Source organism: Bubalus bubalis, chromosome 2 (assembly GCF_019923935.1).
Source record: "Bubalus bubalis isolate 160015118507 breed Murrah chromosome 2, NDDB_SH_1, whole genome shotgun sequence".
In the NCBI taxonomy this organism is placed as follows: Eukaryota; Metazoa; Chordata; class Mammalia; order Artiodactyla; family Bovidae; genus Bubalus; species Bubalus bubalis.
Genome location: NC_059158.1, coordinates 177416332 through 177432926, shown reverse-complemented (window position 1 = coordinate 177432926; position 16595 = coordinate 177416332). Strand labels below are relative to the sequence as shown.

The window sequence follows — 16595 nt, the reverse complement described above, 5'->3', positions numbered from 1 at the left end:
ACGGCAGCCCAGATTCTCCAGGCAAGAACACTGGAGTGGGCTGCCATTTCCTTCTCCAATGCATGAAAGTGAAAAGTGAAAGTGAAGTCACTCAGCCATGTCCGATTCCTAGCGACCCCATGGACTGCAGCCTACCGGGCTCCTCCGTCCATGGGATTTGCCAGGCAAGAGTATTGGAGTGGGTTGCCATTGCCTTCTCCAACACCTGAGTACATCTCTCTTTAAGAAAAAAAAAAAAATCACATTTTCTTTAAAAATAAAGTTATTTCAAAATATTTGAAGGGAACTTTTGGTAGTTACATAGGCACACACATGACAAAATTTATCAGGTCATACACTGGAACCTGTGTGGTTTACTGTATGTCAATTAAACCTTTAAAAAGCTGTAAAAAATGGATATGATGCACAGCTCAAACACACCTTAAAAAAACTCCACTGATATTGATACTGATGACAAGTAGGAAGATGCTAATTGATCAGATCAATTATTTATAAAGAGTACTGAGCATCTACCATAAGTCAAATACAATTCTGTGTGTGTGTGGGTGTGTGGGGGGTGCATGGACAGGACAAAGGAATATTAAAGAAAAGAGTAAGTCATACGAGCCGAACTCAGGGAGTTAAAAATCTAGCAGGGTATAAGGCAAAAATACTTGCAACAAGTTAGCGATAAAAAACGAAAAAGCAGAGACTTCCCTGGCAGTCCAGTGGTTAAAACTCTGAGCTTCCACTGCAGGGGGCATGGTTCAATCCCTAGTCGGAGATCCATATACTGTGTGGTGTGGCCAAAAAAAAAAGAAAAGCAAGAAAGAATTCCAGGAATGGTTGGATCAGGGCTGGGTAAGGAAAAAAAAAAAATTGACGATGACTGGTCTGGTTTTAGGTGTAGGTATATTAAAAAATAGTGTGCATTCTAAGTTGCTTCAGTCGTTTCCAACTCTTCGTGACCCTATGGACTGTAGCCTGAGAGGCTCCTCCGGGCAAGAATACTGGAGTGGATTGCCATGCCCTCTTCCAGGGGATCTTCCCGACCCAGGAATCGAACATGTGTCTCTTATGTCTCCTGCACTGACAGGTAGATAAGTGACAAGAATTGAGACACCGTAGGAAAAAGTGGCATTCCTTTTGGAAGATAATGAACAGCAAAAGGGTGGAAAGAAACGTTGGTTTTAGATATGGTTAACTTAGGGAAACAACAGGATATTAAAGGGAAAAAGCCAATCAATCAGCAGGAAGCCTGTAGATATCATGAGGTCAGGACTAGACTCTTCATTTTGGAAGTAGTAAATGGACACTGTGACTGTGTAAACATTCCTGGGGATGAAACAGTAAACATGTGGAAACCTAAATACAGACTGTCCATGACCGAGGCCAGGATATGAAAGGGAGAGAGACACCTGAAGAGTTCCAGGTACACAGCAGGAACTCAATAAATACTTGGGGACTAGAAGAATGAACAAATACAAAAGGAGTCAAACATAAAATGTGAACCAGAATAGTTAACTGCAGCCAGGAGAAAAGATCCATGGAGACTGTGGTTGATAATACTAATTGCTACAGAGAAAACAACAGATAAAAACATAACAACACAACCAAAAAACTTCTAAAACACTGAAGATGTTACCAGTGATCTAAACATAAAGTTAGCACAAGAGTGATCAAGACCAGACCACAAGGAATTCACAATGAAATGAGTGGCTAAATAGGGAGCAGATACAATCATATCATTCAGTCTTAGCAGAGGAATGAGAGAGACTGGATAGTAGCCTGAGAAACCATCTTAGGTCCTAGCTCTGGGAGCATCCAGGAAAAGGTCTCTCCATGGCCCATACTGGTTGCTTCTTAGAAATGGCAAACTGATAATGAAAAGAAGGGAAGAGCTAGTTAGATGAACCGTATCAAGTAGGATGAACAAAAGGAGCACCATACCTGGTTTGAGATGCTGGAAACGGCTGCTGTTGGAATATTGGCAATAGCAGATGAAGTGGGTATCAGGCTGGCATTTGTGCTTGAAGCTATAAGATTGAAAGTGTTAAAAGATATTATGTGAAAGGCTCGAAGAAATTGAAAATATATTCTGTCCTAAGTAAACAGATTGACAAGGAGATAAGAAACACTGGCAAAGGAAATAAATACTAGATACCAGTTCTGCTCTTTTGCATGCCATACGTTAATTGAGATTTAATTAGAAATAAAGCAGTTCACACATTTTTCCTGTTTTAGCTTGAGTCTTCAACTATTCCTACCAAAGTCACTATTCCTACTAAAGTCCTAGAAGGACACAACACAATGCCCTGGTTCATGCTAATGATACCAAGGAAATAAGAAGCTAAACCAAATCATTCCAGTCCATCTTCTCTGGCAGCTGCAAAATAACTCACCTGCAGTGTGACCTACTGACACCAGTAAAAACAACAAAAGCTCTGGCAAATCCACATGTAATTCCTATACTGTGATATTTACTGTCACTTGCCCCAAATGATGCCTTTTCTGATGCAACACAATTACTTTGAGCAACTGAGGTAGCTCTCCAAATTCTAAAGTGTTTGGGCTTGCTCCAACAAACACCATCTTCTGGCATTTAATGATTTCACCAATGAGCCTGGAAAAACTCGGAAAGTATTCAATACTATTCTGGTCAGGTAAAAAATTTTAAGCTACTTAGGCTGCCTGTGTCAGGACAAGGAATTTGGGTTAAGTTTTTCACACCCTTCTATCACAAATTCCACCCGCGTTTTAATCAAATCCTCAGGGACTAGCATTTGCCAAATTGATTATTTTTTTTCCAGGCAGACAATATAAGTGAAATTGTGAGGCACTTACTGCTCTTGAACTTCTCCTTCACTCATCATAAACATACTTACACTTGGTTCCTACTGCCGTCACACACACCAGACTGTCTGACTACCTATCCCACTGGTGACGAAGTCCTCAGAGGGAAAGGTATTAGGAAAATCTCCATTAACAGTAGTGCAGGTGAACAAACGTGGCAGAAACCTGAGAGTACTGGTCAAAATCAGAGGGAATTTTTATCCCTTTCCCCAAGGCTACTCTGCTTAAAGTCTAGAAGAGACTGAAGCAAGTTAGACATAAGGAACAGCTACTGATGCAACAGTAGCTTCAGAAGATTTGGGACAAAGAGGAGTTCATTTGTCCACAGTCACGAAGTTAAAGGTAAATAGCCAAACGATAATTGGGATCTCCCAATTCTTCATTCACTGCCCTTTCCTTCCTGAGTTAGGGATCAGATTTCCTCACTACTCAGGGACATTTCCTTTTCTATGGTACTCCCTCCCTCAGGTAAATGAAAGGATTATTTACTTTCTTAAACCCAACAACTAAATGAAACAGATTTTATAGTCTTATAGATAATATTTTCTTCCCATCAATATTTTTCTTCCTAAGGGGAAGTCCTAAGAAATTACTGTATATAAGCTAGATGATTCTGTAAGTAGCTTTTAAATTATTCTTGAAGGAAAAGAATTTTGGGTACATTCCAGATTCTATTACTAGTACATTATGCTAGGCAGGCCTGTTGGCTGAACATAGGTGATTTGATGTAGGGAAGAAAATGAAGAATTTACTTAATCTCTCAAGGTTATCTCTTTCAGCAAAGTTTGTTTCTAGATCAATTTTTCTTTAGCTCTAGTCCTAGCATATACTCCTCTGTTCCTCCTGCTGCTGCTAAGTCACTTCAGTCATGTCTGATTCTGTGCGACCCCATAGACGGCAACCCACCAGGGTCCCCCGTCCCTGGGATTCTCCAGGCAAGAACACTGGAGTGAGTTGCCATTTCCTTCTCCAATGCATGAAAGTGGAAAGTGAAAGTGAAGTCACTCAGTCGTGTCCGACTCTTCGTGACCCCATGGACTGCAGCCTACCAGGCTCCTCCGCCCATGGGATTTTCCAGGCGAGAGTACTGGAGTGGGTTGCCATTTCCTTCTATATCTCTTCCTCCTATTTACCTTTAATTCTGTTCTACCTTCTTAATAATTTATAAATGGTTAGAGGTTCAACTTATTCATATCTGATCCCTACACACATACAGGGAAAAAGGTATTCTGACAAGGTAGTTTTATAAATTTAACAATTTTCAGATCGCTTACTGGAGGTAAAAAGGTAGACCTAAAAAACAACTGGCCACACACTCTAATTATCCATGACAGGAAGTTTAATGTCTTGATTAGCTAGTTGCTGATATCAAGTTTTTAACAAGTACAGTACTAAACATCACAAATTCCTCTCAGCAATAGTGGCTTCCATTACAGAAAATGTTGGCCTGCTAACCTAGAAAGTTTACAGGACTTAATAACAGTTCTTTCCTCATCTCAATCAAATCATTCCTAAACTGTCATTCATTTACTCATGTGTTCATCAAACCAGGGTGTATTGTGTGCCCAGAAACTGTTTCAGTCACTGGGCATAGAGGAGTGAAGACAATGCCTGCCCTCATGTTATTTAAATTCTAGTGATAGAAGTCAGATAACAATTAAGCAATATTTATTTAGTTCTTGTAACCAGCAGTGAACTCAAGCTAAACTCACCTTAAAATATACACAATCACTACATGCCCTACCTCTTGCACTATGACAAAAAGTCAGGCACCTCAGGAAAAAAAAAAAAAAAAAGCACTGATCATCCCACAGAAATATATATGTAGGTCTCAACAACAACAAATTCAACTGCTGACTTAAAGAATAAATTTCAAGGATCATTTAAAACTCAAGTGGTAACTCCTATTGATATACATATCTAAAGACTATTAGCTCCCCAAGTGCCAATGGGATGGCCAACTGCTTTTGGATAGTTTCCACTCTTGTTTTGACAATGAAACTGTGAAATCATAGGAAGATAAGCTTCTGAGAACCATGCCCCACTCAAGGTCCACCTGCAACAGTCAGGATACACAGTCAGCTTTAATGAGAAGGCTGTGGTTACAGAACTGTGAGGGGCACAGTTATGTGACATTATCCCACAGCTGGAGGGCAACCCCAGGGTTAATGGCACATAGAAGTTGGTGCAAGATTTAGTTCCTGCCCACCTCACTAATTTTATATATGTCTCTCCACCACCCTTGCTCACCCCAGCTTTCGAGTTACTGAAAACAAGACCCTCTTTCTCACTTGAGGACCTCTGCAATGTCGCTCTCGCTGCCTGGATTGTTCTCCTTGGCCTGTCCCTCTTGCCCTCCAGCTTGATGGTTCCCGCTCAGCATGTCTACATCCACAGAGACTCTGACTCCTCTATTAGAACGAACTCCTTTCTTGTCTTCCCAATCACAACAGCCAGTTCTTTTCTCCTTTCAGAGCACTTTTCAAAATTTATTTCTCCCTTTACTTCTTTGTTCTCTGCCTCCCCTCCTAGTTCGTAAGCTCCATGAAGGCAGAATCTTGCTATTTTATTCATTACCTCCAACATCTAGCAAAATGCCTGGTCTGTAATAAGTGACGCTCAATAAATACTCATGGGATTTATGAATAATAGTATGTCAAGGTTATCAAAAACAAGTGAAGTGTGAAAACCTGCAGTCAAGAGAAGCCTAAAAAAACATGACAATCAAATGAAATGTGGTGTCCTGGATGAGATCCTGGAATAGAAAAAGGACATGAGGTAAAAACTAAGGCAATCTAAATAAACCTATGATTTAATGAATAATAATGTACCAATATTAGTTCATTAATCATAACAAATATTCCATTCTAATGTGAGATATTAATAAGGAAAACTGCGTGTAGGGAAGGGGATATATAACTATCATCTGTCATCAATAAAAAACAGAGTCTATTAAAATACAGAACAAATCTAGTCAACAGAAGGCTGTTATGTGTCACCAACACTATTCGAGCCCAAAGACATTCACTGAACATCAAGGCTGGGTTAAAATTAATTTTGAAAATTCTACATTTTACTATTTGAATTTTAATTATTTTAACCATTTCAACTCAAGATAATAACCAGAAACTTGGCCACATAGTCACAGACACTCTAGGAAAAGGTTGATATAAAGAACCCAAATCTATTTAATCAAAGGGTTTTCATGAGCATTGAAGGAGAAACTAAACAAAAGGTTTTGATCAGAACTGATCAAGCCAGAAGTGGAATTTGCTATAATTTCTCTAATTTCTCCAGGGAAGATGGGCTATAGTCAACTGTTGAAAGCTTTTGGAGGGGATGAGGGGACATTGCCATTTTGATTACTTAAAAAAAATCAGTACAATGCTCCTTGCTTTTATTCCATGCTGTGACTGGGTAGTTACACGGAAGTGGGTGGGAAATGGGGGGAGACGAAGCCCTGGAGAGCTAAATAACATTCATTAGCCGAGCTAACGGAAATGAAAAGTAGGGGTGAGAAGAGTGATACTGATAGTGGAGAATTCAGGTACTCAAATGTGCCAAAACATCCATATTTCATTTCAGCCAATTGTTACTACCTTCTTTCTACCAACTTTTTCTTTTTTGCTAGAATAAATAGCAAAAATTGACAACTTGATGGTTAATTTCTGCCTTAATTTCTACCCTGTGTCAAAGCTCTAATGAAGAATGTAAAGGGCCAATAGATTAACCAGAAAAGGGAAGGAAAATGAATTTAAATACTTGCTAGTATAGGTTCTCAGTTTGGGGAGCTGATACTGATACCATGACTTCAATACTGAAAATCATACATATTACACTCATGTGCTGGGGCCAGACTGCCCAGCTTACATCCTTGACTTATCCACTGTGTCTTATGTGCCAAATCCGTAAAATGAGATTAATGACATACTTCCCTCATAGGTGTGTTATGATTACATGAGTAACACTTATCTGCTGCTAAAACAATGCTAAACATACAATACAAACTTAATAAATACCAACAATAATCATTAGCACAATGGAGGAAACTGGGTTAACTGATCTAAAGGGAGAAAATGTCCTAAAAGGTAAAGAAATTAGGATAGTGGCAAATTAAGTCACAGAATGGCTTTGTGACTTTTATTTTTTAAAGCAATGGATCTTAAAAGACCCCCACAAGGTGGTTCTTCTTGTTTTACAAGGAGGGAGAAGTTAAACTCAGCTACCAGGTTCCACAAATTCAAGATACAACTACACAGGAGTGGTGGTTCTACACCTTGGAAGAGGATTATTAATATAACAGAAGAGAACTTGGTTTTCTTTCATGACCAAGGTGTAGTCATCAGAGATATAAATGTTTAGGAGGGACCTGTCTACTAGACTTGCCTATAGTTGGATCCCAAAGCCTACCAATCTAGAGAAACATTTTATAAAAATGAAGAGGGTTAGAGGAGAAGATAAAGTCACGCTCTTAAGTTTTTCCCTTCTGGCTTGTTCCTATTTTAGAAAGAAAGAAGGGGGAAAGGAGGAAAAAAAAAGAAAGGAAAATAAGAAAAGAGGAGACATGGTAAAATAATTCAGAATAGAGGAGACTTGCTAAGCAATAAGAGATAGAGGTAGCTCAGAGTAAGGTCTTAGGAACATAACCAGTTCTGTTTCCAACAGACCAAGAAAAAGTAGTTCTTAATCATTTTATTGAAAACAGTTAACACCGAAAATCAAAACATTTTGTTTAATATCTAAATAAAAACATTTTTTATCCTCAAAGTGTGTATCTTAAGTTTACCTCAGACCAGCTGTCGCTGTCCTAATTCATCTCTCTAGCACCACCATTTTATAAAGAATAATATTTAAAAGCTGGGAGAAAAGAGGCAGATGAGAAGCCAAGTTGATGGACGTTAATTCTCTATTTGGAGCTATGACAAATTCCCTGCATTGGACTTGAAAGGATAGGGAATTAACTCCATAGTGCCTTTTGAGTTTCTTTGTCTTCATTCCTAATAGTCCTGTCTTAATTCTAACCTTTCAGAAGAAAAATTCGGGAAGGCAGAGAGGTTTAGAGTTCAAGCTTTAATGCTATGCTTTTCATCACAAAATAGAAACAAGACTGAATTTTTTGGCAAGAAAAATGCTTACCAAGAAGTACAAAATGGGGGAGGAGGTATGACAAAAACCACAGCAGAAAAGCAGCACACACCTTACAGAGCACTCATCTCACGTTCCATTCTATTTGCACTGCACAGAAAAGAAGTCAGCGGAGCTCTAACCTACAGTCTTCTGCTCATTTACAGGACAAGAAGTCACTGAAAACAGACTAGAACAAAATCAGACAGGTTTTCTGGACACCAACATGCAAAAGAGGAATCTTCAATTCTATTAAGCAGTTCACGAAGGCTTAAACTACTTATGAACCTCACTCCTAAGTTCTGGTTTGTCTAACACAAAAAGCATGCACAAATGCAAATATCCTGTATTACCCAGTATGTTTGGAGATACAGGTAGATTAAAAACAAAAAACAGTAATAATTAAAAAAAAATGAAACACACACAACCATGCCTGTTTACCTTGAATGGGATAAGAATAATGTGCTGGGCTTGGCTGGCTTGTGGTTAACCCTGTAGTGCAGGTAAGAACACTGTGTTGACTTGGAGATGGAGTCTGAATTAAACCACTTTCAGGTTTCATACCTGGCCACAATGCACCTGAATCAGATAAATTGGACCAATTACAAACAATACACTGGGACTGAGGAGCATATCAGCCAGTAGGTTTAAAATCTAAATCTTAAAACAATAATAAATTTGCTTGTAAGAGAAAATTACTGAATCTCCCACTTGTAATATACCACAAGCAAATACAATTTCAAAGAATTGGGAGTGGGGCCATAGAAATAAAAATCCTATCAAAAACCCCAATAGTAATATACATATGTAAGTTCACCTCAGTGGTTGGGGGAAATTGATCAGGAGTCAGAAAAAGAGCTACTGACACCCAAGCATTGTTGTAAAGAGTGTCTGACATTCAAATCATTTGTGTGCATTGTCAAGGTGGGAGATATTCCACATACGTTTAAAATCCACTTACCCATTAAATAAGAACCAGTATATATTTTTCTAAAATGTATATATACTTCTCTGCCTCCTTAAGCTGGTTATTTTGTTACCTTTGTTTCTTCTGATTAGGAAAGATATACCTGCTTACTTTCATAAATTAAAAACATTAACAGAAATATGTAATTCCTAATTTTTAGAAAAAATAAAGTCACATATAATCCCATCATCCAAACTTAACCACTATTCAGTTTGCATAAGAGCCACTAAGATTTCTTCTGTTTACAATCTTGTTTTTCCTTTTTAATAAAAATGGGATGTTACCTGCTGTTCATAATTTGCTCGTCCACGCAATATCTGAGAGACACATCTCCCTGTCAGAACATAAAAATCCACCTCACACTAACAGATATCACAGCTATTCACTTTTTTTTTTTTTATCACAATGCTCCTAGGTGGCAATCTTTTAAAAATATATTCATACCCTTTCCTATCTTCTTAGCAGGGGGAACATACCTTTTTTCAGAATTATTGTTTCCAAGAGCACTTCTGTGCTGTGCTATGTACATTACAGAAACATCCCCAGAGACTACTGCAATATGTCAAAACATCTGCTTAGTACTAAGGAGAACTCAATTACAGTTCTATGATTTGAAGGTTCTTGTATTGCTTCGCCTTTTCTCTGTGATCTGTCACTTCTTGACAATCTTCTGTTTCTGGCCGTATCTCCTTTTTCATCTGCATTAAACTAGGAAACTGTAAGAAAAGCATGCTTCTACATGAGAGTCTCAGGATATCCTTTATGCATGAATTGTTTCTGTCATAATTTTGGCCACGCAAAAGTCTATGAAAAACCTCACTGTGCTCTGAATAGTTATGGCTACCAGATCAATATAGTTGAAGCTGATAATTGGGTCCAAGAAGATTCATTGATGAAACACGTTCCAGGTAGGAAATCAGGATGAAGGTCAGCCACAGCTTCAAATTCAGTATTACCTTATTTCACATACTCTTAATCTCGTAAGAAATTTATAAATATATAATGCTTTGATAGTAAAGACCTCTGTTTCACCAGGGCATTCAGATATCTTAGTGTAACTCAGATCTATAAAATCTGTTGATAAGTAAATGTAAGAACAGTAAAAGGAGATGTGAAAATCTTAAAAGGTTGACAATGGAACATGGTAACTGCCTTGTCTCAAACTATTTTTTTTTAATTGAAGTACAGTTAAAATGTTGTGCTAGTTTCTGCTGTATGACAAAGTGATTCATATATACATGTATATATACATACACACACACACACAGATTCTTTTCCATTATAGGTTATTATAAAATATTAAGTATAGTTTCCTGTGCTATACAGTACAGGTTCTTGTTGTTTACCTATTTTATACATTGTAGTGTGTATATGTTAATCCCAAACTCCTAATTTATCAAACCCTTAAAGCATTAAAAAGTCATAGTCTTTTCTCACCTATTAAACACAGCAAATAACTTATTTGAAGAGATTAAGAAACACCAACATCTTAGCATGAATTAGAAGGGCCGTCCCCCTCCTTACTTAGTTCATGATGATTTTAAGTCTTGTCCAGGTAAGCCACAGCTAAAGTCCTTGCTATGGTTGACATTTAACAATAAATAACATTTCAGAATGTAGTTTTTTAAACATTCATGATGTGAAATTTGAATATCAGGGCTAAGACTCTTGGTGACTGACTAGCACAGTTTTTAGAAACAACTTGCCATTCCAGTGTCACAATAACGTTCAGATTTATTGTAATCAATTTTTTTTTTCCTAAATAGGTTCTGAACCTGGGGTGCTGGATTTCTGAACATGTTTATTATTACACTGTACTAAAATACTATCTTACTAATAAGAATAATATTAACTGAGAGGGTTTTGCTAGTCTCATTATTTAGTATGTATTCTTAAAAAGTTTCAAAATGTATAATTTCTATAAATTGGTCTTTCTTATAAAGTCAAAAATTAGAGCAAAATGTCCAAGACAAGTTAGAGGAAATAGCTAGTTTTGAATGTTCTGGGCCAGAAAAATGAAGTATAAACATGAAGAATATTTAATACTGTTTTATAAAGAATAAAGGACTAAAAGACAACATGGACACTGCTTCCGGCATCACTGCTGCTGCTGCTAAGTCGCTTCAGTCACGTCCAACTCTGTGCGACCCCATAGACGGCCTCCTACCAGGCTCCTCTGTCCCTGGGATTCTCCAGGTAAGAAGATTCTCCAGCCTACTGGAGTGGGCGGCCATTTCCTTCTCCAATGCATGAAAGCGAAAAGTCAAAGTGAAGTCGCTCAGTCGTGTCCGACTTTTAGCGACCCCATGGACTGCAGCCTACCAGGCTCCTCCGTCCATGAGATTTTCCAGGCAAGAGTACTGGAGTGGGGTGCCACTGCCTTCTCCATCCGGCATCACTGTAGCCCTACTCTTTAAGCCCTTCCTTTAAAAGCGCTCTTCTTAGAATTTCAAGTAACAAGCAGCATGACCACCAAACAGTCTGACTGTAGAGCACTACTGCCAACATCAAAGAAATAAAATCCTGGCTTCCTGACTCCTAGTCCACTGTTGCCCATAAGTTCAGACTTTCTCAAGTCATTTAAGCACCAAGAGCCTGATGTAGAGCAATAGCTGATCAAAAAAAGGTAAAGGAATTTTTGTCTCTGAGTGCCATGCTCCTGCTGCCCTACAGTGGGGTCTCATCACTAACTCTACTCATGTTTCTCAGCCCAAATACTTCCCTATGGGTTAGTTACTAACCAAACTAATCTGAGCACCTCACTTTGCAGTAACGTATGTCAGAGTAGTGGACTTTTAGAGAAGACTGTGCAAGCTCAGTCGCTAAGTTGTGTCCGACTCTTTGCAACCTGATGGACTATAGCCCACCAGGCTCCTCTGTCCATTGGATTTCCCAGTCAAGAATACTGGAATGGGCTGCGGTTTCCTTCTCCAGGTTAGAGAGATTAGTTTGGTTAAAAACTGAAGTACATGTACATGCTAGGAAAAAACATATGAAAAAATATCTGGTTGATTTAATAGCTCACTAGGATGAGCTATTATAAATACTAAATAATCTGAGTACTTTGTTAATAATAAAATAAGTAGATGCATATCACAGAAAATTGGGAAACTACAGAAAGTGAAAAGAAAAATATTGCATAGTATCATCATATAGAAAAAAATGCAGGCAGTTCCCGCTTTTGCGCGGGTCTGTATTAACTGAAACCGGTGCACAGTGGGACTGTGCATGCTTCTTCAGTAACTGAGACCAGACCTGTATGCCTGTTCTGTTAACATTCAGTTTTTCTTCCAAGTTATTCTTTATCTAGTATTTTAAAAAACTGCTTAGTATATTGTATTTTCAGTTTTATATACTGCTTTTTTCAATTAATAATGAGCTATGTTTTCAAGATACTAAGTGTCAGGAAGCATTTAACAGGAGGCTTCCTGTGTGCTGTTTTGGATCTGTCAGGAATCCTCTGTCCCTTATTAATTTCTGAATATTCAGGAATTAAGTGGAGCAGCAAACTGCTCCCGGGGGGCTTAGGAATGCATGCATTTCCTTCGTTCATTTTTCCATACACGCTGATAAGTAACTATTTATGACCCTCTTCCTTTTTATGGACCATACGGTAAAAGTAATTATTTACAACCCTTTCTCTTTCATATGGATGACCTCATGTTTCCTTGATAACTTGTAAGTTTTGATTTTATCTCCACTGAAAATAGCTACCTTGTAAGACAGTATAAATACTCACACAATGTTGAATAAAACACCCTTGCTCCATCAGAGCTTGGGTCCCAGTTCTCTCTCTCTCTCTCTCTCTCTCTCTCTATCTCATATTAAACCTCTTTTAAAAGAAAGCAGAACAATGGAGGTTAAGCCAATCTTTTGTGAGCTCCTAAAAACAAATAAGTACCCTTTCTCTCACACATATTCAATCAGATCACTGGAAGTTAAACCTCAAATCCTTATTCTGGCATCTCATCATTTCTATATAGCTGTGAAAAGATGACTACTATTCCTTTACTTTTAAATATCTGTCATAATATGGGCTTCCTAGATTTCCTTTGTCTTTTCTCATTTCTTTAAAAGGAGGAAACTTTAATTTCATCTCAACTCTAATATTAACTTTTTCATACAGACCTAAATTTATGAGCACTTCTGGATTTAAACAGACTGTGGTGCAATTCTAATCCAAGGCATTTACAGGTTAGTCACTGAATCCTTCTAAATGTGTTTCCTCATCTATAACCAGGGATAATGCTACCACTTACTTTTTATGATGGTTGGTTTGGATTAAATAAGAAAATAATGTAAAGTGTGAAGTACTTATTCTCAGCATATTGCTTGGCACAGTAAGCACTCGTTATTATTTCAACGGCAATGCCAAAGAAAGCTCAAACCACCACACAACTGCACTCATCTCACACACTAGCAAAGTAATGTTCAAAATTCTCCAAGCCAGGCTTCTACAGTATGTGAACTTCCAGATGTTCAAGCTGGTTTTAGAGAAGGCAGAGGAACCAGAGATCAAATTGCGAACATCCGCTCGATCACTGAAAAAGCAAGAGAGCCAGAAAAACATCTATTTCTGCTTTACTGACTATGCCAAAGCCTTTGACTGTGTGGATCACAACAAACTGTGGAGAATTCTTCAAGAGATGGGAATACCAGACCACCTGACCTGCCTCCTGAGAAATCTGTATGCAGGTCAAGAAGCAACAGTTAGAACTGGACATGGAACAACAAACTGGTTCCAAATAGGGAGAAGAGTACGTCAAGGCTGTATATTGTCACCCTGATTATTCAATAACTTACTAAGATCATGGCATCTGGTCCCATCACTTCATGGGAAATAGATGGGGAAACAGTGGAAACAGTGTCAGACTTTATTTTTTTGGGCTCCAAAATCACAGCAGATGGTGACTGCAGCCATGAAATTAAAAGACGCTTACTCCTTGGAAGGAAAGTTATAACCAACCTAGATAGCATATTCAAAAGCAGAGACATTACTTTGCCAACAAAGGTCTGTCTAATCAAAGCTATGGTTTTTCCAGTAGTCATGTATGAGACACAGACCATAAAGAAAGCTGAGTGCCGAAGAATTGATGCTTTTGAACTGTGTGTGGTGTTGGAGAAGACTCTTGAGAGTCCCTTGGACTGCAAGGAGATCCAACCAGTCCATCCTAAAGGAAATCAGTCCTGAATATTCATTGGAAGGACTGATGCTGAAGCTGAAACTCCAATACTTTGGCCACGTGATGCAAAGAACTGACTCACTGGAAAAGACCCTGATGCTGGGAAAGATTGAAGGCAGGAGAAGAAGGGGAAGACAGAGGATGAGATGGTTGGATACCATCACCGACTCAATGGACATGAGTTTGACTAAACTCCGGGAGTTGGTGATGGACAGAAGGCCTGGTGTGCTGTAGTCCATGGGGTCACAAAGGGTTGGACACAACTGAGTGACTGAACTGATTATTATTATTATTGCATAAATATATTAATATAAAGTCATATTATTACAATAAGATTTTCTAAAGCTCTGTTTACATCTGAAATAAAAAACAGACTAGCTAATTGAGTGTTAGTGCTAAAAGTAAGAGAATAAAATTACTGAAACCTTCACAAGAATAAGGTCTTTCCTGATAGCTCAGTTGGTAAAGAATCTGCCTGCAATGCAGTACACCCTGGTTTGATTCCTGGGTCAGGAAGATCCACTCGAGAAAGGATAGGCTACCCACTCCCCAGTATTCTTCGGCTTCCCTTGTGGCTCAGATGGCAAAGAATCCTCCTGCAATGTGGGAGACCTGGGTTCGAGCCCTGGGTTGGGAAAATCCCATGGAGAAGGAAAAGACTACCCATTCCAGTGTTCTGGCCTGGAGAATTCCATCTACTGTATAGTCCATGGGGTTGCAAAGAGTCTGACATAAGAATGAAGAGTGAATGACATAAGTGAAGAGCAACTTGCACTTCACTTTTTCACAAGAAAAGGAATGGAGAGTTTTTTTTGTTTTTTTTTAACCGAAGGGTAGCTGATTTACTATATATGCTAGTTTCAAGTGTATAGCATAGTGATTCAGTTTTTTTGCTTCCCTGGTGGCTCAGTCAGTAAAGAATCCGCCTGCAATGCAGGAGACCTGGGTTCAATCCCTGGGCTGGAAAGATCCCCTGGAGAAGAAATGGCAACCCACTCCAGTATTCTTGCCTGGGAAATCCCACGCACGGAGGAGCCTGGCAGGCTACAGACCATAGAGTAGTAAGAGTTGGACACAACTTAGCAATTACACCACCACCACCACAAGTTATTATAAGATATTGGATATAATGCCCTCTGCTATACAGGAAGAAATGGAGTGTTTTATATCTGAGTGATATAAAACAAAAAAAGCCATGTGGTAAAACATAAGAAAATATCTTTAAAAAATACAGTCACTTAAAGTTATCACACACATACACATAAAAAGTATTACAAGTATTTCTTTGAAATTTCCTTTATGAAATTTGAGGATATGCCATACCTATCATTCAAAGGCAAATTAAGCTAATGAACAGTTCTCTCTGAACTACTGATAAGAATTTAAGAAACAAGTTTCCTTCATCCCGATTATTAAACAGAAACAGATTAATAAAAGAGCCTATTATAACCAGTATTTCTTTATAAAATACTGTCTCCTTCAAGTTTTTAACAGGGATCTACTTTACAAAATTTTCTTTCCTTAATATGAGGGAAATGCAGTGATTACAGAAGATACCATAATATCTAGAACCTACATGCACATGGCACTGTGCTATGTATTCCATAATCTGAGTTTAGAGATATAACAAGAATTTTACCTAACACTGAACAGCAGGAATAAACAGTTGTTCAACAATGTCATAAAGGGCTTTTGGCTTTCCAATAAAGAATTTAAATCAAAACAGAGAGTAAAAAAAAAAAAGAAATACTTTATACTTGCTAGCCTATTGTTGATATTAGGCAGCTGCTGGTAAATTAGCTTTAATATATACAAAAAGAAATAAACACAAGCATATTCAGGGAGAGTTCTGCATCTGAAAGGACTGCTCAGTCTTGGCTGGTTAAATATGTCAGCAACATAAGATTTTAGTATCCTTGCTGATACTGACAGGCACTGAGGCGTGGGTATACAAACAGGAAAACAAGAGCATTTCTGTTTCTTTTCTTTCACGAAGTTATCAGCTACCACTACCATTAAACAGAACTCCCAATTTTTGTTTCTAGTAGTTATCAAGAACCAAGGAATGCTAACAAGTCTCAAAGTAAGAAAGTTGTAACTACCATAGAAGAGTAGCCAAATAGGCCAGGAAAAGTAGGAATGTCAAAACCAAAAGCAAACAACACCCAGAATCTGTGGCAATCTCTTAGAAAGATTTTCTAATTCCCAGCTAGTTGCAATAAAGGCTACCAAGTTATATTTTTATTAACATACTGAATATTTTTTTAAAAATACAGTATTCTTTCAATTTCCTGACATCAGTTCTAGCAAAGCAGCACTAAACCACACTGAACATATCTATCAGTACACGCACTGAAAAATCAGCAGATATTAAGTGCTCAAAGAACCTCACATTGACTTCTAGTAAATCATTCTAATTTATAGTTCAGTCCAAGATACCTAAAACCAAAGAACAAAACTCTCTATGCACAAGATAAGGCTGTACAAAA

The 16595-nt window shown here is 38.1% G+C and overlaps 1 protein-coding gene across 1 annotated transcript in view; it reads right to left on the bottom strand.

Annotated features, from left to right (window-relative positions):
* The window catches only part of EYA3 (EYA transcriptional coactivator and phosphatase 3), a gene marked incomplete in the record, with an annotated part of 89910 nt that overhangs the window by 31340 nt on the left and 41975 nt on the right, over window positions 1-16595 (bottom strand). The window contains 2 exon segments of the mRNA XM_045164637.1: window positions 1930-2015; window positions 8398-8535. Of these exon segments, the coding sequence (XP_045020572.1) occupies window positions 1930-2015; window positions 8398-8535 (224 nt within the window).